A 24,008-nucleotide genomic window follows, 5' to 3' on the forward strand; every position below is an offset into this window, starting at 1 on the left:
GGACATAATAGTGATTATATCATACACATAACAACACAACTTACAACAACAATAATAATAATACAAAATAATAATTTTAAGATTAAACGTGCGATTAGAGGACAAAAGACAAAATATAGTTCTCTTTCTTATCATTTCTTGGTATTGGACACCATCTAGTGGTGACACCCTGACACGGCAGGTCGCTCTCATACTGCACATTATGTACTTTGCTCAATCATTTTATATATATATATATATATATATATATATATATATATATATATATATATATATATATATATATATATATATATATATATATATATATATATAAAATGATTGAGCAAAGTATATATATATATATATATATATATATATATATATATATATATATATAAAATGATTGATATATATATATATATATATATATATATCATATATATATATATATATATATATATATATATATATATATATATAATATATATATATATATATATATATATATATATATATATATATATATATATATATATATATATATATATATAGCAAAACTGTGTTTTGGGTTATTGTTGCTGGGATCTTCACACTGCAGAGCAGCTTGTGTGAAGCAGACTTCGACTGGAAACGATTTTCATGTTCATATGTTGAAGGAAGAAAGTCTGTGTGCGGTCACCTGTAATATACATATAACACTTGTAATTATGATAGGATTTTATGAAATCACAACTAATTCGGAAGACAATCATGGTCCAAAATGCAATATACATAAGTGTGGTTTTGGAAATACTGAAAGTGCTTTTCAGTGGCGAGGGAGACATCTGGTGTCCAGTAGTGGAATTAACAATATTTACACATTCATAGAGTCTGAATTTATCACACTTATATATAATGGTACATTTTTTGGTGGAAAAAAAATCCGATGAGACACAAGCTATTCAAGGTATTTTGTTTTTACACTTCTTAAAACATTGGGGGAAGCTAAACTTTTTTTCTTGGTCACATATGTTATTTTATTTTGTATATGCTTTTATGTTGTGTGCACACACAAAAAACACTCCCACTACTGATATGTATTTATTTATTGGGAATACTAAAAGCTTTCTTGCAGCTCTGTACAATCAGCTAAAGTGAACTTAAAATATAACTAACAAAAATATTTACAGCAATTCATGCAAGAAAAAAATGCTACTTGCAATGACTAGCAGCAGCAACATGTTTCATGAAATATGTTTTGAATTCAGATAGGAAACTTTGTAATTACAAAATCATACAAAAACAGGTAAGCACAGAGGTTTAAGGCATTTGTTTGTTGAAAAATACATCATGCATGTTGCAGGAACAAGCTGTGTGCACATCTGACATCTGCATACTTTATTAACACGTGACGCTCAGCAAACATTAGCAGATGTCTAATCCTGAGATGTGAGTTGTTTAGGCGTAGTTCTTGACTGTGAGATATAATTTTCTGATATCTTAAATCACAACTGCATTATTTACAGTAAAAACATACTTAATATAAACACAGAAACACATGTGAAGCTAAAGATGCTAAAAACTGATCCTGTATTTAATAAATGACTGTAAAAAAAAACTACTGTAAATATATATTTGTTTTCCCACACTGGTACGTGGTCAAATAAGCAATTTATTGAATAAAATACTTGAATATTTGTCTGAACTAACCCTGCTCAATGGTTAGTATGAGACAACAAATAGTCCAAAATAAGAAATCTAAATACAAAAGCTTAAGCAACTCTAAATACAAAAGCTTCAGGCTGCAGAGCAGAAGCAGATCAATTAGCTAATTGCACAGCAACCATTTAAATAGATGATATATGTTTTATATTTACAGAAATTCTTGGTAACTAAAGAGTATGAACAGTTAATGAAATAAGAAGAATGACAAGAAGTTCTTCTCCTTTCTGTTCATCTCTGAAACAACGGTTATAATTGTTATGCCTACACAGTATGTAGAGACACCAATAATGTGAAATCTGAAAACAGAAATATATGCCATTTATTATCCATGTAACACAAGGAGGAATAAAGTCGACCCATGATCAACCTAAACTCGCACATAAACTGATTGTATTCAAACAGAAAATCTGTTGGAGATTTTCTGTTGGTTTTTCTCTTGATAGAAATCTTCTAATTGGTCCCACGGCAAGTTGAGAATACATTTGAAGGTAAGATGCACGAGTGTGCAACTGCTGTCTCACCATGCTACTAACACATGTTGATACCCACACTTCTGATTGTTACAGTATCACTGCAGTGATGGAGGTACTTGGTTTTCAAATGCACAGACTTTAAGAGACTTTCCCTAAAAATCTTCTATTACCAAAACTGACAATCTCACATCCCCGCTCCAGATGAGTAGAATTAAACATTATGTAGCTCCCAATTTAAACATATTATGTTGTAAGTCAAAATTAATAGTTATATGACAGAAAAAGGATATGATATAAGAATATTTTTTTAACCACAACATTTTTTTGAACTGACACATATTTTCTTTTCTCAACAGTTGAGTCCATCTTGCATTCTTCTAAGAAAAATCACATGCAGAACATTTAGTTAATGATCTCATAGACAGCTCTTTAAAGGGTAATTACACAAAATGTCACATGTTCAACACAACAAACTTTTACTCTATCGGCACACACAGAGATTATTATTTTACAGTCAGAATACAAGACATTGGGAATGATAAAGGCTGATCTTACAATCTTTTTGCTCTTTGCTGTTACTTTCCCACTATCTTTTAATGACACAGGGATGTTTTATCCGCTTTGAGCAGATTTTAATTTTTTTGCGTCCTAATATAGGAGTCCATTCAGCAATAAAAGATAATAGCGTTTTTTAGCCCAAAAACAGAAGCCCTTGTACATGGATGCTTGCCGTCCGTTCGTGGCTCGAAGCTTGAGGCTACAGGCACTCAGACAACACCTCGTGCTTGTCCGTCATCAAGGACATTTCTGACTGCGGCTCTGTGATGAAACTGGCACTCAGCTGGAGTTTGAGGCTCTCCACCTCGTAGTTATGCAGGTACTCTTGAATCAAGAAGCGTTCTCGTTTAAACCGAGCCCTAACATCTGAAGGGATGTCGGGGATCATCCACGCCACAAAGAACTTCACCACAAACACAACGTGCTGCAGAGGGAGAAGAATCACATGGTCAAGATATAATCCTTTAGCTCTGAGCATCTATTCTTTGAGCAATGAGTGGGAAGAAGCAGTGTTGTCCTACCTCCATGATGATAATGAAGGCCATTTTGGCTGCCAGAATGTGCCAGAACTGCATGGTGTGATTGTACTCCTTCTGGTGGCCTGGAGGGTAACGGTAGTCACGATATCTGTACAAAACAATGTCATACAGTCAATACTGTTTGTTCAATGGAATCATGAAAGAAAATTATTGATGCGATATACACTTTCCAGAGAGGTTATACTAAATAAATACATCTTCTTGAATTTAAAGCAAAATATATGTAATGTACACAACACTGACATATCAGAACTCTATAAAGTTGATATGGCATTTCTTTATAACTTAGTTTTTTTTTCTACTTCTCCTTCACCTTCTGAGGCAAATATATGTCTCTTTAGGTGGTAAATGCTTCCCCAATGTTCAGCAGCTAGTCTCTAACTCTGTTTGTTCACCAGCGTACAGAGGGTTCATCAGACCGCTCTTTGCAAGAAGCAAATGCCTGTTACGTCTGGAAACAACGCTATTAGATTTGAACTTGAAAATGAGTGATTAGTGCAACTTTTAAGCTCTTAAGAAATGTCAAAATAAGCTGAATCCAAAAGAACAACAAGCTCTTTAAGCTCTAATACCTGCAGGTAGTGGTGGAGTTATCAAACCAGTCACCTCGATCTTCGGGCATGTTGTGCACAAGTATCTTGGAAATGTTGTATATCGACAGGCTGCTGATAATGTATCCCTTCATGCTGGCATCATTACCAGCATACAGGAAGACCATACGGGGGATCATGTCGGAGGTGAATGCTATTATGAAAGCCTGAGACAAAAGAAAGCATAAAAGGGATTCAATTAAATGTTTGAGTCTGCAGTAAAATTGCGGCAAATACATGTTATTTTGATACGCGGTGTCATTCTGACCTGTTAACAAACATTTAAATACAGAAACAGATTAGACAAAGAAACATAAACCTGCACTACACATACAACACTCACGTTGGTAACAACAGACAAAATGGCCACTGCATTGAGGATTTCCTGCCATGCTCCAATGTTGCGGGCCTTGGACGCGACTGGTCTCCTGAACTGGGTGGTGAACTTCCAGGCGTCCACCCTGATCTCCAGGATGTTGTTGAACAGAGCCAGCAGCGGAGCCAACGGGAAAGAGGCCACAAACAATGTGATGAAACCAAACTGGACCACTGAAAAAACCGGGAGAGCAGGCAGAGAGCGTTAGTGGTAGTTAGTGTGAGCGGAAAATAATAAAGGGAATGCAGGAATAGAAAACAATACAGCTTCCATATATCGCACAGCAATTTATCTTGCTCTCCTATCCAGATAAGATCTCTGTATCGTAAACAAGGCAAGTGACGTATCTCACCCATCTCCAGGTACTCATAAAACAATCCCAGCTGGCTGAAGTTCAGCAGGGCGTTGTCCTGCTCCCAACGGCTGTTATGGTTCTCAGGATGGTGCCGTCCCTTTCTGCTAGTCCACCAGTTACGCATCAACCTGTCGAGAAGCAGAAACCGACGTTGAACGGCAGAGATCTGAGGTCGAGATTTTAAAAGCTAACAAGCGTTTGCGACAACTTCTATTGACAATAATACACAAATTACCATACATGTAGCTGATATGCTGTTATGTGTTGCATTTGACCAGTACGACCGTGTTTAACACCCTGGACTGAGTTCTGCCGATAATGTCTTCTTCTTCTAAACTCTGAGACTTTTTTTGTGTCAGTAGGTAAACATACATTTTTCCTGTAACTGATCATGGTGAGTCAGGATCTAAATTTGCGTCCCTTAACCTTCTCTCAGTCAATTCTTGATCAATATTGTGTATGTGGGGTGGTCAAACTTTCATTTTGTGACCAACAGAGGTCAACTTAAATGTTATTAACTGATTTTCCGCCATCTTGAAGAGAATGTGGGCATCTGAAGCAAGCTGCAGAGCAGGAAATATATGTATTGATGGTAAATCTATTTGATAATAACATAACATATTAATCTTTAAAAAATGAATAGAATAAAATGCACAAGAAATTCAAAGAAGGCAAATTGCAATTGAAATGACTCTCTACGGGGTGCACTCACGGCAGCAGAGCTTCCTGGATGTTCCCCCAGAGTTGTTTTCCTGACATCACAATCACCAGCTGTGTGGTCAGCTCAATCAGGCAGCCTCCAGGGTCACACTACGACAGCAAGACGTTTTTAGTTTACAAAACGTACTTTCAATTGACACAATTCCTGTTGGCAGCACCAGATTATGAAGCTGTCCTCACTGGTTGAAAAATGTGGCAACATGTTTTGGCATTGAACTTCCCTCTTCCATCAGGATGTTTACTTCAAATAAATACATTACTTAAATCAGTATTGTATAAAGGGCAAGAAAACTCACTTCCTCATTCCTCAGTTTGCTCCTTTGGCCAAACATATATGTGTAGTTGCCAGGAAAACCAACAAATTTTCCCTTGAAGAAGGCCACGTAGAAGCACGATGAGTAGTAGTTGACAAACTGGAAGAGGAACATCTTCATGGTCAGCCGGTTCTCATACTCAAGGTGGGTCTTTGGGATTTCTGCGGGAGGCAAACACCAGATAATAAATCAGCGTAAAATGTTTATTTATAGAAACAACTCTATTGTACACTTGCGCCATTTGAGCTTAGTCTTTCTTTGGTTCAGTGAATATCCGATTCAATCTCTTTACCCATATCAGTGATCCAAACGGCCACCCTCTCATAGAAGAAGTTGAGGATCATGATGATGACAAAGTTGATGCAGGAGGCGGTGACAGATGTCGCTAGCTGTGGAGTGATGAATCTGCCCACAACCTGGATCTTCCTCATGGGGTCTTTAATGATACTTGCAAAGGCAGCATACACAGCCAGCCTGTATGCTATGACCCCAATGATGCAGGCCACTATCAGAGACATCTTTGGGGGCACACACATGTAAAGCAGAGCATGTGACTACGCTGGGGAAAATACTCACTATGTATTGTTGTTAATAGCATATATGTGCATACACAAGGAATGAGATAAATATTCAGTTACCCAGAAAATAACAGTGGCAGCCGAGAGGCAGAAGCGAGCACACTTGCTGGTGATAGGGAGGTACGGCTCCATTTCCTGAAACATTATTATCATGTATTCTTTAAGAAGTAAAGTCACGACGCAATTTTTGCAAACCACAGAGTGCAAAATAACGATTGTATTTGTTTTCATGTTCGAAGCACCTGAGTGATCTTGTTGAGTCTCCTTTTAGTGCATCGGATCTCAAACTCAGGCCGTATTTGAAGCTGCTGCTGTTCCTCCTCAAAGTCCACCAAGTCCCACTCGTACTCCAGCCGGGCTTGGCGCCGCTTCCAGAACTCCAAAAACAGAGTTACTGCCAAGTAGATGTAAAGAAGGGTCGCAAAAAGTTTTAAAAACATGTAAAAAAAACGTTGTTGTACAATGAGAAGTCTGATACTGTGTAGGTGTGTCCATCCATTTTTGGGGCAGATATTTTATGACCTGAATAATGTTCCCCTGACTGAAAACAGACAATTCCTGTGTTGGGTTTTAGGAGTGTAATGTGTTTCAGCTGCGCTCCAACACGGCTTGGCTTGCTGTTCATGTGCCCAGTTTTCTTTTATTGGCACTGCTGGCCTTCATCGTGCTGGACGAGCGTTCTGCCTGGTTCGTAAATACCAACATAACTGTGCTGGCAATTTGTTTTGGGCTTTAGCAGTACAGATTAAGGTTGACGCTTCAGTGCGAAAAGGCTTTATATGTGACAATTTGTCTCACAGGAGGGGTAGTAAACAGGGTCCGCAACACAGGTTAAATGCAGGAAGAGCAGCAATGACTGACACTTACCCCAAATCCCCATGAATATGGCAAAGAAAACCGTTCCCTCATTGTCAAACAAATGTGATTGCTGCAAGAGAGATTATAGAAAAAATAGTTCCTCAGAGACATGCAGGGCACGAACATGGCAACATACTGCTGACTAAGCAGGATACAATAAACTGTCGATATTTAAGTTCCACACACTTAAGTACAAGTAAAATTATCGTACAAAATATGTGCTTCAAGGTTTTACAATGGTGTCTAATGAACATATGAGTGATGTTTTACCCAGGATGAGAGACACGTAGAGTTGAGCTTCCAGAAGGGACACTTTTTATCACAAAGCGGACACATCACAATACTTCCTCCAATATCAGCGTCACATATTTCTTTGCTGAAAAGAGAAAACAAAGAGATTACAAACTTGGCATTCAATTGTATTCAGGCCGTCATGGATTCCTCTGTCCACATACTTCTGTGTAATTTTGGTTTGAAGTTGCTTTTTCAAGTTGGTGCTGGACTCTTTAGTTCCAATAAATCTTAGTGTGACAGGATACAGTATACCCAAAATAACCATTTGTATATTAATAACTCACCTTGTGTTGCCTTGTATTCTTAAAAAAAACCTTGTTTTCCCCACATGACCCAACGAGGAAAAGATAAATAAAAAACTGAGAAATTATGAAGTACACTAGATCCGTGTTTAGCAACAGCAAAACATTCGTTAATCCACGTTTTATGTATCCAGTCGTATGCTCAGTACTTCCCAAACAAATGCATCTTTGCTAAAACCGTACTATCTAAAACACTTGTGCATGGGTTAGCGATCTAGTGACCGTACGACTGGATGAATGTGACTTGGATCATACTGCACAAGTCTTGATATACTTTGATAGTTCAATGTGCATTTACTTCAATTTATCAAGAATTTTCTGTTTTTGGATTCCTCAATCACTAAACAAAGTTTTCTTCACAAATTCAAGGTCACACAGGAGGTCCATGAAGACTTGATTTTTCTAAGTTTGATGTGAAAGACTGGCCTGACCTCAACCCCGTCAAACAACTTCAGTATGAACTGTGAGTCAGGTCTTAAGATAAATGGCTGTAAACATATATGCAGCCAGGTTCCACAGTCTTGTGGAAAGTCTTCCCAAAGGTAAGGCGGCAGTTATAGCAGTAGATGCAGGTTAGTTAAATGGTCAACATTACGTATGGGTGTATTTGCGTGTGCATATATTTCGAGCCATTGGATTATCAGCTCCTTGCCGCCCTCTGGTGGTACAAACCTTGTCACGTTGTCCTCGTAGCTGAGCACTCCGTAGATGAAACATATGAGGCCCATGACGGCTGCAAAGAACAGCATTTCAGTGTAGAAGCCCAGCCAGGCAAAGTAGATCCCAATCTTCTCCCCATAGTACTTCCTACAAACCAAAAACAGCCGATTAACTAACACGCTTCAGTAATATTTATTCTTTTGTGAAAACAAAGGGTGACAGCGTTCAGATATTGCTTGTTTACCTGATGAGGTTGAGAGGCTGCTCTTTGTAGAAGCACAGAAACCTGGCCCAGTTCTTATACAAGTTGTAGCGCTCACTCTCGCACTCAGCGTTCCTCGCTCTTTTCCAGTATCGACACTGAAAGGAAAAGGAACAATACAATATGAGGCAGTTGAGCAAAAGCTCTTTGGAAATTAAAGAAAAAAGTTCTCTGCAAAAGATAATGTTATATTATTCCTTTCATTCTTTCATCCTATTTTCCTTGAAGTTAAAAGAAGGAATCACTTTATATGTATCATATGACCATGCTCATTTTAATCATATTGCTGTGCAACTGGGAAATAGACAAAGATATACCTGACACAGGTACAAATATACTTGGAATAAAAGTCCTGCATTACATTTTTTGCAAACCGATTTACGAGCCATATTATTTTGAAATAAAAGTCACAGTAACAGTAGCAGTAGTACTACTGACAGTGGTACTAAACATAGCATCACTCCTTCTACATAACTGCTCCTACCTGGGTGTTTATTTATCATGCGTTAAATATATGAAGCAATTTCATGTTGTTTGTGGTCCAGGAAGAGTTATTAACTAATTAAAATGAAATTGGGTTACTTATACTTATATGCATCACATCATAAATCTTGCATGTTGAGTCTTAACCGAGATTAATAGCTGTCACAGTTTTCTCCCAGTGTAATGTAATGAAGTAGAAGCAGAATAGCTCGTGAAATGGAAGCGCTAAAGTAGATGAAGATCGATATGTTTGACCTCTAAATGTTTATGTCGTGTCTTCCACGTGTCTTACGTCATGTAGTGGAAAGGCTGCCGTATACGTCCCATTGCTGATCAGCCGCTTGATTCCCGTCTGTTCTCTCTCTTTCTGACCCGCTTTGTAGTATGGGCAACGAGCCAGGATGTAGAACACCTTATAACAAGGACGGGATTTACAAAGAGATTAAAGGATTTAGAGTTGTAGGAACTTCTTAGCTAAATGCATTTAGCATTACGCTTCGTTGTTGCGCAAGCCTGTTCTAACACTGTGGGGTAACTGCAAAAACAATTCTCCACTGTCAGCCTGTACAGAAAAACAGTGAGAGTTAAACTGATGCATTATTCGAAAATACTCAAATCTCAGACCCAAGAGAAGACAAAAAAAGTGTATTCTGTTTTTAGAAAATAAATACTCACAATTCTGTTTCTTGTGGAAGGCGGAAAGAAAGTATCTTTGTCAGTGATCAGGAAGAAGTCGGTCTTGCTCTTGTCGAAGGGGTAGGTGAAGTAGTCAGGTTGGGGACGCATAATGTGCTCTGGCAAGCGGAAAGGATGAGTGAGCCACTCCAGTGGGACATCCTGACCGTGGGGGACATCACTGGTTTTGAAGGGAACTTTGATCTTTAAGATGTCGGCATAGGTGGTCAGTACATTCCACGGAGCATGAATCTTTAAGAAATATGTCTTTTGGTCTTTGGAGTCCTGATAGAAGGAGAGATGGCGAAGAGAAAATCATACTAATTATTATATGCATAATTTTCTTCAAGTACTTGGGTGGATGGCAGTATATTATGAGCCATCCCTTTAAGACTTTTCCTGGAGAATGTGGTGTGCCTCAGCAAACTATCCACTAGGTGGTGCAGGTACTCTGTGGTGGAATTTCTTACTGATTTGTCCTCTGTTTCCAGCTCCAGTCCTTGCTTCTCAAGGTTGGCCTCAAACTCCCTCCTCTTGTCCTGTGGGTAAACACACACCGCAGGCATGATAGAAACACACTCTTACAGTCTCTGCATGTCTCCCTTCATACATACAACAGTTCTGCAAAAACATGCTGTTATCAAGATGTTGTTATAACTTCCAAATGGATACAGGGCACAATCTAATGGCCCTTCAATGGACACTGTAGAAGCAAAATCTCAACTACTGACCTAGATTAAATACTGTGGGGACAGTTAGCAACATATTTATGTTTTAGATGTAACTTTCAAAAAGCAGGAACAGTGATACAATGGGGGGGGGGGAAATGTTTTTGTGACGACTGTCCACACAACACAATGATAATGGAAAACCTATACCACCATTATTACATAAAGTGTTTTGGAAAATTATACAAAAGCAGTCCTCAGTTTGGATGTCCATTGTGATCTTTGGCAATGTGGTCTTTCTGTGCAGCTTTCAGGTGTGAATGCGAAAACAACCTTCATCAAAAAGAGTGTTGCTCTTAGTAAAAAATCAATTAAGGTTAAAAATGTGGCGCACGGATTGAAAATGACCAGTCATTTAAGGATTCAGAATGGTGTTTGATGACGATGATGTAGCCATAACGAGCTTCAAAATATGAACATTGTGAATAGTCGCTGCCTTACATGCATATACAGTAGATGGATAGATATGCAGAGAGCAAAAAAACACTTCAATGAAGGTTAAAGACAATTAGTTTCACTTTACTGGAAAAACTGTAATGGACAACAAATTCAATCCTATTGATTACAAATAAGAACACAATGAGATTCCATGAATGAAAATGTATTTGGACAATAAACTGGATTCACAAACGTGTAAACAAGCTAACTGTTAAATGTCAATGCTCGGAATGAACAAGTCATCACTTACAAATAAAGAAGTACAATCCAGTAATTAATCTAGTAAAGATAAGCAAAAGTCCACAAGAGTAAACAGTTGGCCAGACATTTTTTTAAGCAATAGTTACTTCAAATTAGGGAGGTCTCAATCTGGTTATTTTAATCCAGATTAAAGTAATTTAATCCTGGGTGTCTGCATATACTAATACCATAAATGTTGATTAAATATGTACCCGACGCATTGTAATAACAGACGTAAGCCCACCTTATTTTTTACAAGCCAATTGAAACAAATACTCAAGGCTATATACACACACACACACACACACACACACACACACACACACACACACACACACACACACACACACACACACACACACATATGATTTCCTCTTAGCAGTTTAGCAGTACCACATATTCCTGTTCTGGATATATGAGTTGTGTAACACCAACAGCATCACAGTTAGTCACACTGTAAAATGCTGAGTGGTCAACTGATGACACCTTGTCACTTTTCTGTTGCACTTACCTGTTTCTTTTCTCCATCTTTGTCATCGACATAGGACAACACAAAGTCTATTCTCCGAACTCCGTCCCTGAAGAACACAGTGTCTTTGTTTGGTCGTAGCTTGTCAGTCTGAAGGAGAAACACACAAACTAAATGTAACGCTCAGCTTTGTCACAGAGTAGGAAGCGAAAGCTAACAGACATGCAATACTTGACCAACAGATGCTTATACAGGAAGACATGAAATGTGATTCTTAAAAGACACACATGAAGGGCTCAGACTTTAACATTGATAGATATGCAGCATAATATATATATATATATATATATATATATATATATATATATATATATATATATATATATATATATATATATATATAAGAGAAGCACATTATGTCCCTGAAAGATTCATGTAATTTAGGTTATAGGCTGCTGAGTCCAGGGAGCAGTGGTATTGAAAAGTATTTAAAAATAATGTTGTTTTCTTTGGAGAAACGTTTAGCCCAAGGCCACAATTCCTGCATAAAAACCACATAAAACAGGACGTTTTGGAAACAGTACAATCGCTGTTTGTCATTATACAAAAGTAGTTGATGGTAGAGGAGAAACATACTCTGCACGTTCTTCATCAAATATTACATTTCACTCATTGTCTTACTTTTTGTTTTACACTAATAACATAAATGTTCATTCTTTAACAGCACCCTTTCTGGAAAAGATCAAATAATGAAAATATATAAAATATTGAGTGATCTACGGTATGTAAAATACTGTAATCAGTGTCTACAATATACAGTATTTGCCCTTATTTGTAATGTTGTTAATATGTATGTCATAACCATTAAACAACCTGCAAACCCCAGCGTGGAATAACCCGTGTGTTTAGTTGTTTACTGAACCCCACCCATCTGGTTTATCAGTGCCTCACATCCACTAACAGACCTACAGGGGCGTGGGTGCTGCTCGTTACACTGTTATTTAATCACGCTCGAACCTAATGAGCACACTGGTAACATAAGTGTTTAATAGATTACCACAGATCCAATCATGACCAGAAGTCATACAGCACTAAAACATATTATAATCAGTGTTATGATTTGAGATTGATAAACCATCTGCTTGTTGTCCTCACTGTATCACTGAAAACACAACAGACTGCTGGCCGTTTGAGCAGCGACAGTTTATTTCTGTCTCGCCGAGAAGAAAAGAAAAGAGAGGAGCTTCTAGAGACCGAGAGGTCTTGTGACTCAGCGATGCGAGTGGGGAGTTAACAAGAGAGTCAGTCATCTAAGCCAGTGAAATGACACAAACACAAACATTGACATGAACAAGCTCAAAGGAAAACAACCTACACAGAGATATAACAAAAGCCACCTCCACCTGCATAACATTTGCTGAAAATCTCATGAAAGGCAGCTGATTTTGGATTATAAAAGATTACATTGAAGTATATATTTAACAATGTAACTATAAAGAACAACATTCAACATTTTGGGTAGTATATATTCACTTTTTTTGTGAGAGTTGAGAGTTCTTTACCAATCTTATGTTAGTACAGTAACTATAAAGCAACAGCGAGCAATCAAATAGCTGAGCTCAGAAGACTGGAAGTAGGTGGAGCTCTTGACTACAGGAAGTCGATGCACTCAACAAATTAGCCAGCAGTTACCCCACATAAATAATTAACAATTTTAATGTTTGTACATACAATCAACTAAATATAACAAGAGACAACGCACTAATTAGTTGATATGCTGATGTGTTTATCTTCAGATAGAGCCAGGCAAGCGATGTCCCCGTTTCCAGTCTGTATGCTAAGTTAAACTAAGCTAAGCTAAGCGGCCAGCTTCATTATCCAGACTTGTAATGTCAAACTTCTTCCTTCCCATTTTTGAGACTATGGAGCTTACCTCTGTATGTCCAGGCAGTGTTGTTTGTTCAGGTAATGAATTGACACCAGTTCCACCGTTTTCATCTGCAAAAGACAGAAGACATGGTTTTTTTCGTGTGAAATGGGTAGTAGTGGCCTAAAGGTTAGCGAAATAGGCTTGTGACCAGACGATTATTAATTCAACCCCATCCAGCAGAAAAAAAATATATATATTGTTGTTATTTTATTAGTTGTGTTTAAGTTAGTCATTATTATGTAATAAATAAACTTGATTATCACTAAAGGTGTAGTGCAATGTAAAACAGTCCAACAACAACTTACATATCAATTTTTTGTTCATTTTTAGTAAGTTTGAATTGTTATGTTATTTCTTTTTTTCTAAACACCTACTGTGCATGTGTCTTACAAAGTGATAGGTCAAGTTTTTTTTATTGCATATCTTGGCCTTTAGTTGTAAGGTGTGCTGATGGGTCATGCCAAATATATATATATATATATATATATATATATATATATATATATATATGCGCATTTATATACTATATATATATATATAAATAATTATATATAGCATATAAACGTGTAAAAGGAAAATACTGGAGACCCAGCAACTGATGGCTGCTCAAACTAAATTACATGTCACAATGTTTTTTCTTTCAAGAGAAGAAGTTGACTTTTTAGGCATCCGTTGTGCCTTCCTGCACATACGCCCACAACCAACAAGGGAACACAATTGCTCAAAAAATAATGTCATTGTTAGAATTTCATCATGTGATTGTTTAAACAAAGGTCCACGCCTGACATGTAGACAGACCTTCAGCAATGGAGATGGTATCCTTCTCTACTGTCACACCAACATCCAGTAATTTAACTAAACTAGGCTAGGCTCTGTTTATATCCATGCAGGATACGTGGTAGGATAATACTAAGGTTCACTCAAAACCAAACTCTCCCTTTTATAGAAATGAGCCGGCCAATAATCCTTATGGCGGCACAAGCATCTCAGACACACACATCCAACAGTCTCTTGGCAACATCAAGCAGAGGATTTGAGAGAGTGATGAGAAGGACAAAGGCAGCAGCAGCAGCACACACACACACACACACACACACAAATCCTCTTGCTCTCACATACATTGACACAACATTCCTGCAGTGCCTCCCTCTCCCTCCACACTGGCAGAGAGAATGTGCTCATGTAGCACTGCTGGGCTCGCTGCCTGCTCCCCTATTATTCCTGCATGATGGGAAAGTGGCACTTCCTGTGGGGGAAGCTGGAACCTGCATGAAGACATCAGCGAGGGGGAGGAGCCCGAGGTGGGCGTTGCTGCTGTGCCAGAAGTCTTACCTCCCCTTCCATGAAACACATTCTGCACACAAAGGAGCCTTCTCTGATTAGACACAACGATATTACAGGCAGCAGTGTGAGCCAATGAGTGACGGGCTGTGGCAGCCCCATGTGGAAGCTCAATGATAAGGCTGGAAAGTCATACGAAGGAACGCACATATGCCATCAGAATCCCTGAGGAGGACAAAGGGGAAATGACACTGTGTGATATCTTCCAGTGGGCTCGTGGGAAGCTTCGTTGATTGTGCAGCCGATACTATTTTTAACCTGAGCAGCTGTTTTTCCTCTTTCCTTTTTTGTGACTTTTTTGGTCTCAATCCAACTGTGCACAGCCAGTTATCTGAGCCTGACTTGGGCAAACAGAAGCAAGGGGCCAGCAGTGTGTTATATACTCCCACAGATAGACAAATAAATGGGGAAAAAGGTCATATGGAGTGAGCTGCCTTTTGTAGAACTAAGCAACAGTGTCAGACTTAAAGCACAAATCAGCATACTCAAATAACTACTGTATACTTAAATCACACAATCATTCATAAAGGGACTGTGGCTTTTGAGGGCAGACATGAACCAAGTAACAACTAATTTCAAAATAAAGCTCATGCACTGTTTTCTAACACACTTTCCATGCTAAGATATTCTTCGGTAAACATGCCCACCAGAAGAATGCCAATTTAGTTCAAAATATGGTAAACATGACAGTCTTGTGAGCTCTAAATCAAGTGACATTTTTTACCACCACTTAAGAGGAAACTAGCATCCCAAATGGTCAGCTGCTGCAGAGCATTGCTCACTGACATTAAAGCCATGAGCTAATGCCAAAGCCAAACCAGATGTATCTCGTTCTCTTTGATTTGGTGTCTTTGTTGAGATGTTTCGATCACTTTATATGGATTCCAACTTACAAGCATCACATACAGACAGTGATTTTTGTTTACACTTCTAAACTCATCTTCCTCATCTTCCGTCCTCATCTTCTGTAAAGATGAGGACGAGGAGGGGGCTGACAAGAGAGAGAAAGAATAGTCAAAAAACAGCAGGGGCTTAGGAAAGCTGATTCGTGTGGGTCGAGCTTCACCTTAAATAAATTTGTGGTCTTAAGTATATCAGAAGAGGATGTCACTTGTATCAATATATTAGTTTTTAGGGCTTTGTATTCCTTTCTGAAACAAGTAAATCCACAATTCCCAATCCGAATAATACCAAATTCTAATTCACTACAACATGATGAAGTCTCCATTCCGAATGGCAGAGATTGCCTATGAATAAAAAATCTGCCTCTCGTAAATAGCCCCCAGTGAGATGCACAGTTAGTGCTCCACAATTTAATTTGACATGGCAGAAACTGGCAGGAGAGAGCGGCCTCCCTTCAGTGAATCCCAAAGTGAGTCATTAAAACAAATGTTATGAAAAGGAACCTGCATCTCTGAACGTGAACCGACATCCAGGGTCTATTTGTCTGACAACTGTGAGACGATACCTCAGCCACCCACACAGAAACAGACACACACACAGACACTCACACAGACACACACACATACGGCTTATTCACACAGTTACGGTATAATAAATATGTTTAATATATAATAATAATATAATGTAATATATAAATATGTGTGTTTTATGTAATGTAAATATATATATATATATATATATATATATATATATATATATATATATATATATATATATATATATATATATTTCACAGTGGATTGAACAGATGTATTTATATTGCACAGTGTAAAGATTGGATTTATGTTGCAATGAATGAATAAATGAATGAAGGATTGTCAGTTTTTGGTATGGCTACTGGGAGCAGTACTGGTTGTACTCTAGGATGTAGCTGAGGTACTTGTTCTTTACTTGAGTACTTACATTGTTTCTCTACTTCTACTCCACTACATTTGTTACATGACATAAATGTTATTATTTACTTGGAAGATAAAATATGACCCACTTACAAGATATACGGCTAGTTGTATTAAATTACACCTTACACCGTATATCAGAAATATAAATCAAACACTATGGGCTGATGAAGACCTCTGACAGGGTCCATCATGTTGCCCAATAAGTGCTTTTAGTTCAAATACAATAGAAGTATATTGTTTTGATTGGAGCTCAACTTTACTCGTTATGGAGTACTTGCATTTTGTTGTATTGCTGTATTTACTTAAGTTAAAGAACATCAATAAATCTTTAACCCTTTATAATAAATGCACGCTATGAAGCATTAGTTAAGTATGAGTAAACACTTAATTCATCATTTATAAAGCATTGTTCCACACTTCATAAATTATATAATCACCATTTGTAAGTGAAGCTTTTTATAGCGTGGAGTTATTTTTAAAGTGCAACCATTTATTCTTGGTTGTCTCTGTAATATTTGGTCATGAGAAGTCTCTCTCTGGCCCTATAGCTCGGTAACACTTTATAATAACTGCACGCTATAAAGCATTACATAATACTTTATTTACAAATTATGAGTCCATGATTTACTAACGCTCGCTATGAACTAATGCTTCAAATCATGCAGTTATTATGACGGTATACAAATACATCATCCAGTTGGTCACATGTAGGACTGACAGGAGGAGTGGGCGATATGGATACAATTCTCTGTCGTGGAATTACACATAGCATTTTTGTTTGTCTCTGTTTACCTTATATTGTGATATATGAATATATCTAATATTCTTTTACTGGGAAGTCAATAACTATGTATGGTTAAAATAACCCGAACTGTAGCGAGAGAGAGAGAGAAAGAGAGAGAGAGAGAGAGAGAGAGAGAGAGAGAGAGAGAGAGGACACAACTATGAACACAGTGCACAGCAGACTCGGCTACCAGGAGCCAGGCTCTGCCGATACAATCAGATTGAGGCTGAAAGAGCAGACAGACATGTTGGGTGTGATTAGCAGATAAACCAGGAAGCAGTGCGAAATGAACAGAACAGAAACAGATAGATGCTCCAGCATTGCGGAAAGTTCGGCAGGATGAAATAGCGAGTGGTTTAAAAAGAGAAATTTGCAAAAGTGATGATGAGAGGACGGACAGACAGGCGTCACATAAAGCCTCCGATCTGCCCGTACCTGAGCGCAGGGTTATCCTGAATGCGGTCAACACTGCAGGACCATCTTAAAAGGACAGACAGATAGACATAGGTTAGTGTTAAACTCTAGGTCAGAAGAGGTGAATATGGACGCTTGCAGAATGCTGGGATGGACTGATGACGGCAGATCCACCAGAAAGCCTCACAGTGTAAAACAGTGCTTACTCTAAGCACTGCAAACACAATGAACAACATAAATGCGCCGCAGAATATTTAATCTGTTGTGGCGATCTTAGATTTGCGGCACCGGAAAAATAATGCATGGATAACATAAGTTTGACTCAATAATAAAACAATTGATTTTTCATTGTGACTTGAGCAGGCTGTGTGGGTGTCTTCTCTCTGAAAAAAAAAAGCACCATTACCAGCTCTTGTGTAGCTCTCCCACCAGAGTGGCACTCAGCGAGACCGCCATGCTTACTCCTTTCAACAGATACTCAGATCATTGTCTTGCTTTGCACTTCAACAAGTGCAGACGAGCTAACCACAACTCCACACTGTGACGACATGAACCTTTTCTAAAGGGAAGTGATACAAACATGTCACAGATTGCCCTACGACTTCCCTCTAAGATTAGTTTTGTTGCCAGGTGAATTGCATGTGGATGTATATGAAATATTCATGTGATGTAGGTGAGCACTTTGCTCTGTAGGTCACAGTCAAAGTCAACCGCTACCCAGTCTCAGACAAGCTGAGTGCCTGTCTTGATTATTAGTTATTAGGTAAATCGACATGAAAATGGTAAAGCATAAGACTGAAATATTAAATATAATACCAAAATGTATGAGTGATAGATTACTGACAGTCTAGCAGGCGTGGTGTGTACTACGATACAGTAATACCACAACATCCTGAGTTCAAACCGGGTTTAGAGTTGCTATGACAAAACATCCTCTCTATCTCTCTCCCTCCACATTTCCTGTCGAGTCAGCTGAAATACAAAAGAAAAGATCATAGACAACTCTAGGCAAATGTGAATTTTGTAGTTAGATTAAGACTGAACAATACCAACTAATGACACAAATAAACTAAGTGAATCGGGAGTAAAAAAAAAAAATAGACAAACTAAGAAAACTTTCCTTTTTTTCTATTTTAGTATCGTGTGTGTGAAGTGTGAGTTGTGTCTTTGCGTTTGCATCAGGCTGCAACACAAATTTCCTTTCTTATCATCAGGATATTATTGTCCCAAAGAGGAGATTTCCTGACAATCCCCGGAAAGCTTGAGAAGTGCAACAACACCACAAACTCTAATACAAGAGGTCATATTATCTTCATAAGACAAAACATAACATAAACATATTTTAGGATGGCATATTTGCAGAATGACATGCCAAAGAGTACTTGTCAACACAGATGAGGACACACAATTCTTCTGTTGCTTGCAATTTGGCCTAATTTTTTGGTTTTAATATGATGATGATGATGATGATGTGTGCAATGGCAACAGGGCAAATAAGTATGCTTGACTCGCATTTGCCTTGTGACCATAATACTCTAATTAGTATGTACCCAAAGGCCAGGCAAAGGGTTCAATGCATACAGAGGCATGTGGAAGCCATGTTCTTCACTTAGACCACAACATTCAATTTGAATCTAAAAAAACAAAGCTTAAAAAAAGACAATTTGGATCCAAAACAAAATAGACAAAAAAGTCTGTAGTTCTCCTTCAGTTTGCTTTCCTTCTGTAGTTTAATCCATCCATCAAAGGGGGGAAATGCAATTACATGGCCTGTTTCCATAGAAACTCTTGGGCTCTGCTCTACCTCTGAATAGAAAATGACTTCATCCGCCATGGCTGCAGAGAGCAGAGTGAGATCACCTTAAAAGTCCCCTTTGAATATAAGCAATTACCATTGTTTGTGAATTACTGACTAACTGTATCTGATAGACAACAAACTGGCCATCCGCTACAGACAGGCTTTGAGCCTAATACAAAGGATGAGCTTAATAAAGACGACACCAAGTACCTGCTGTGTCATTGTAAATATAGTGACAATACATCAACCAGTGGTGTACTGACGAGGTGAGGAATAGGTGAGGACAGACCTCTTCTTCTTTCCCATGTGCCTGAAGGTCGGCCATGATAAGAGCCTGAACAAAGCTTTTGCAGAGCAAAATGAGTCTATTAACCCACTACTAACCCTTGATAAACAGGCACGTGTCTTCATTAACAACCTGCTAGTGTGTGGGCCTGATGAATGTGAAAGGTCTGATTGGGATTGCATGACGTTCCCTCAACACTTTGATTCAATGTGAATGCTGGGGAATACATGATCTTTATTTGTCACTTCTCTTGATGATCTCTCCGTGATGCAAAATAAACGCTACTAATTTCATCCAGTTGTTAACGGTTATTATTTAATGGAGATACAGGTTTTTTTTCCTTTAATAACAGTTCTGACACCTTTTTATCATGTAAAAATATATTTTAAAAATAACTTGAGTTGCATTTCTAAATGAAGTCGTCAACTGTGGTTGTTTTATGCACATTTTTCACAGTAACCATTATATTCAAAGCTGATAATAAAACATGTAAGGAGCTTGACATCACTTGAATTATTTCCTTATACAGTAGACAGTCAATATATTCGGATCACTTTCAAAACAGTGCTGGAACTACATCATAATGTATCAATCTGTATCTAAAGTTAAACGGTGCACTTGGACTTATTCTAGAATTAATCATCCATTCGGAGGAATGAATATTCAAAAACGATATTATTTCAGGAGTAAAACAACTTTAATCTCTCGTTCTCCGAGCCATCTTCGGTAACGCAGTGCTCTTATCACGAGAGCACCAGACTGTTCTAATCAGGGGTCAAGCGGAGTCAACAGACATGTTCAGTCAATACATGCTGTGCATGTAAGTATTTTTTGTTTCTGCTGGAAACCATAATGACTCCTGACATGGCACAATTACTGGCCTTCAACAGACATCGGCGCTCCAGTTACTCGACTATGATGAAAGTTTACTTCTGCACATTTATGGAGTTCAAAATGTTAATGAGAGGATACAACGGGTCTGAAATAGAAATAGTCCCTGACAGAAGAGACATCGATGATATAATCAGGGTTTCAGGACATCAAATAAAGGTGTTAGCACATTGTCTCAAAGACACTATTTATACTGTACATAAGACAAATCTCTTCATGCATAGTTCATTTTAACTTTTAAGCGAGCCTCACATTATGAAACACACTATGTTATATATCAGTCGATAACCACAAGGGGCCTTTTTCTGTTTGTCAACACTCAGTTTCCTTCGTATTTAACTGTATGTGTGACATTTTAAATATTAGGGAGAACATAACCACTGTGCACTAACAGACTGAATATTCAGATAGCATATGTGAGAGCAAACTCTGGATTTTTCTCATTTGATAGATCTGTTGCTTCAGAACGAAACCACAGGAATGTCATCTTCACACACAGTCATGCTGTGAAACTATGGGAGACATAATGCAGCACTTAACAGACCACAGCCCTCCAATGCCAATTCATGTTGCACGGTATACCGATACTAACAAAGTATCGCGATACCCGTACGTTAAAAACGATACGATTTTGCATATTTTAAGTATCGGTACTTTCTTAAAATAGTGCTTCCTTAAAACTGCTCTCTCTCTCTCTCTCTCTCTCTCTCTCTCTCTCTCTCTCTCTCTCTCTCTCTCTCTCTCTCTCTCTCTCTCTCTCTCTCTCTCTCTCTCTCTCTCTCTCATGCTGCATGCAGAGAGTGCATGGAGACGGAGCTCAGGGGGGCGGGGCTTAAGGCTCCGGAGCAGCAGCAGCAGCAGCAGCAGCAGCGCTCTCCGATCTGGAGAGACATGGCAGGAGCTCAGGAGCTCTTGCCGATCGTCCTCTGCTTGTAGAAAAAAAAGACGCCAGGAGTGTTATCTGGAGATACTTTGGAGACAGTGCAGACTGTGAGGGAAAGCCCACTGACACCGATAGACCCGTCTGTTAAACGTGCTTTAAAGCAATACAGACAAAGGGAGGGTAACACGTCAAACATGGCCAAGCAGCTTTCAAGCAGACAGCCTGAACTTTTTAAAGACTTTAATGAACGATAGCTAAGCAAATGCAATTATAAACATGAAAAACCCCAAGCTCACCCATATACAGCCACGAGTAGACTACGAGCATTTATGATCATGAGGTCAGAATGCACACAAAAGTGTACCAATGAAACACAACTGATGCAAAATGGTGACATGCTGGTGGAGCCTGAGGTTGGATCTTGAGCTCATGCTAATGCTGTATGCTAATATTAATATTAATGCCATTTGTCAAGTGTTCAAAAAGCTGGGCAGAAACAAGCTGGTCAAAAAGGGAACCATACAGATGTTTTATTTACTACTATCATAGATAAATATACCAGTATCGTATTTATGGTATCATATCGAATTCTAGTATCGTATCGTAAGTATCGGTATCGTGATATTAATGGCAGGTATTGTATCGAAGTCATAATTTTGGTATCGTGACAACCCTAATACCAATATATAAAAGTAGATTGCTGTTTTGAAAAGAGTCAGTTAAGCCTATCTCAGAGGAGGCGATCTATCTAGATGTAGAAACACATCTAAGCTTGACAGATAGCAGAAAGGATGAAAAATTGATTTGTTTACTCACATGCTTCATCATCTTTTGCCCGTTTGTCAAGTTAAATAAATTTACAATGAAAACATGGAAATGACCATGCTTCTGGGGCTGGGATATTGCCTTGAATCTACCTTTAAGAAAGACCTACCAGTTTTAAGGGATACAAAGCAATAAAAAAGACTAAATATCCTGCACAGAAATACCCTGCATGTCTGTTATGATCTGTTTTCCTCTTGGCTTGTCATGGGATCGCTGTTAACTTGCTGTGAAATGCATCACACATCAGCTATAATAAACCCTTCTGTGTGCAAATTTCTTTTTTCTAATGGTGGGTTTATATTTCTGCAATACTTCACTGGGATTTGATAGTACTAACCTCCTGACTGAGATAACTCTAATTACTCCAAATCCTTCCCTAACGCTCCCTCTTTCTGTTCATGCATGATGTGATTGCGCACACTCTCAGTGCTGAGAACAGCAGCAAAACACACAACTTTAAGAAATATAAATAGCATAGCATACGTTTAAAAAGTTGTTATTTAGCTGTGGCCAAAACACACCCATGCCAAGTGACACAATTGTATGTAATTGAGTGCCACTCAGATGGTAAACAGTCATGCTTTGCTACATGACATGAGGGTATAGCCCATATATATATATATATATATATATATATATATATATATATATATATATATATATATATATATATATATATATATATATATTCCTTAAGTGTTTACTAACGGCCAGTTCTTTAGGATAAGGATGATCGCAGCCAAGATAATCTTGGAATAAAGATTATTTATTCTAACACCATGCAGGCCAATGTTTCTTTGACAGAGTATATGCTATAGCTACAGCACAAGCAGTAGAAGTAAAACAGCCTTTTGGATACATATTGGACATGTGGCATAAGATATAAGCATCCTCGTGAACAACTGTCGAAGGTTAATCACTACATATTCAATGAATTACCTCCAGTCTGGGAATCCGTAGCGCTCTGCAGCTCGATCAAAGTTTCATTATTCGCCTTTCCCGTTATTCGTCTCATCGCGGCCAGCGGGGCTGTTCTAGCGGCTTTCACCTCCTCAGAAGAGTGGGGACCGGCAGTGAGAGGATGAGCGTCGATGACGACATCGGCTGATCTCACGCGGCAATCAATGAGTGCGATTCAGATTATTGGATGCACTATGAATTCTTGCGACATTGTGAACGATCCTCACACAGAAACTGTACCCTGCTGGGCTCCTTGGCGCTACCCGAGAAGACCAGGCACTCATGAAGACTCATAAAGGGGAGTGGCAAGGTTTATTTTTCCGTCGGCAAAATGGTGTGTGCATGTGCGTGTGCGTGTGTGTGTGTGAGAGAGAGAGAGAGAGAGAGAGAGAGAGAGAGAGAGAGAGAGAGAGAGAGAGAGAGGTGTAGGACATTG

General features: G+C 38.4%; 1 protein-coding gene across 2 annotated transcripts; it reads right to left on the reverse strand.

Moving 5' to 3' along the window:
- Positions 1–1,071: 1,071 nt before the first annotated feature.
- Positions 1,072–23,839, reverse strand: ano5b (anoctamin 5b). Of its 2 annotated transcripts, XM_068580536.1 has the most exons (21): positions 23,552–23,839; positions 17,951–17,995; positions 13,532–13,596; positions 11,641–11,748; positions 10,194–10,262; positions 9,724–10,008; positions 9,341–9,460; positions 8,548–8,663; positions 8,316–8,450; positions 7,318–7,423; positions 7,057–7,117; positions 6,432–6,583; positions 6,250–6,324; positions 5,904–6,129; positions 5,594–5,772; positions 5,290–5,387; positions 4,575–4,705; positions 4,190–4,395; positions 3,829–4,013; positions 3,239–3,344; positions 1,072–3,141 (listed from the first exon to the last, which is right to left on the reverse strand). In XM_068580536.1, exons 1-21 carry the CDS (start codon positions 23,625–23,627, stop codon positions 2,917–2,919), a joined length of 2,769 nt encoding a protein of 922 aa, XP_068436637.1. In that variant the 5' UTR covers positions 23,628–23,839; the 3' UTR covers positions 1,072–2,916. The 2 variants fall into 2 exon arrangements, with proteins under 2 accessions (XP_068436637.1, XP_068436645.1); XM_068580544.1 differs by lacking the exon at positions 17,951–17,995.
- Positions 23,840–24,008: the final 169 nt, after the last annotated feature.

The sequence above is a fragment of the Clinocottus analis genome, unplaced genomic scaffold (genome assembly GCF_023055335.1).
Source record: "Clinocottus analis isolate CAN_PGR_092001 unplaced genomic scaffold, fCliAna1.0.p SCAF_1, whole genome shotgun sequence".
NCBI classification, from domain to species: domain Eukaryota; kingdom Metazoa; phylum Chordata; class Actinopteri; order Perciformes; family Cottidae; genus Clinocottus; species Clinocottus analis.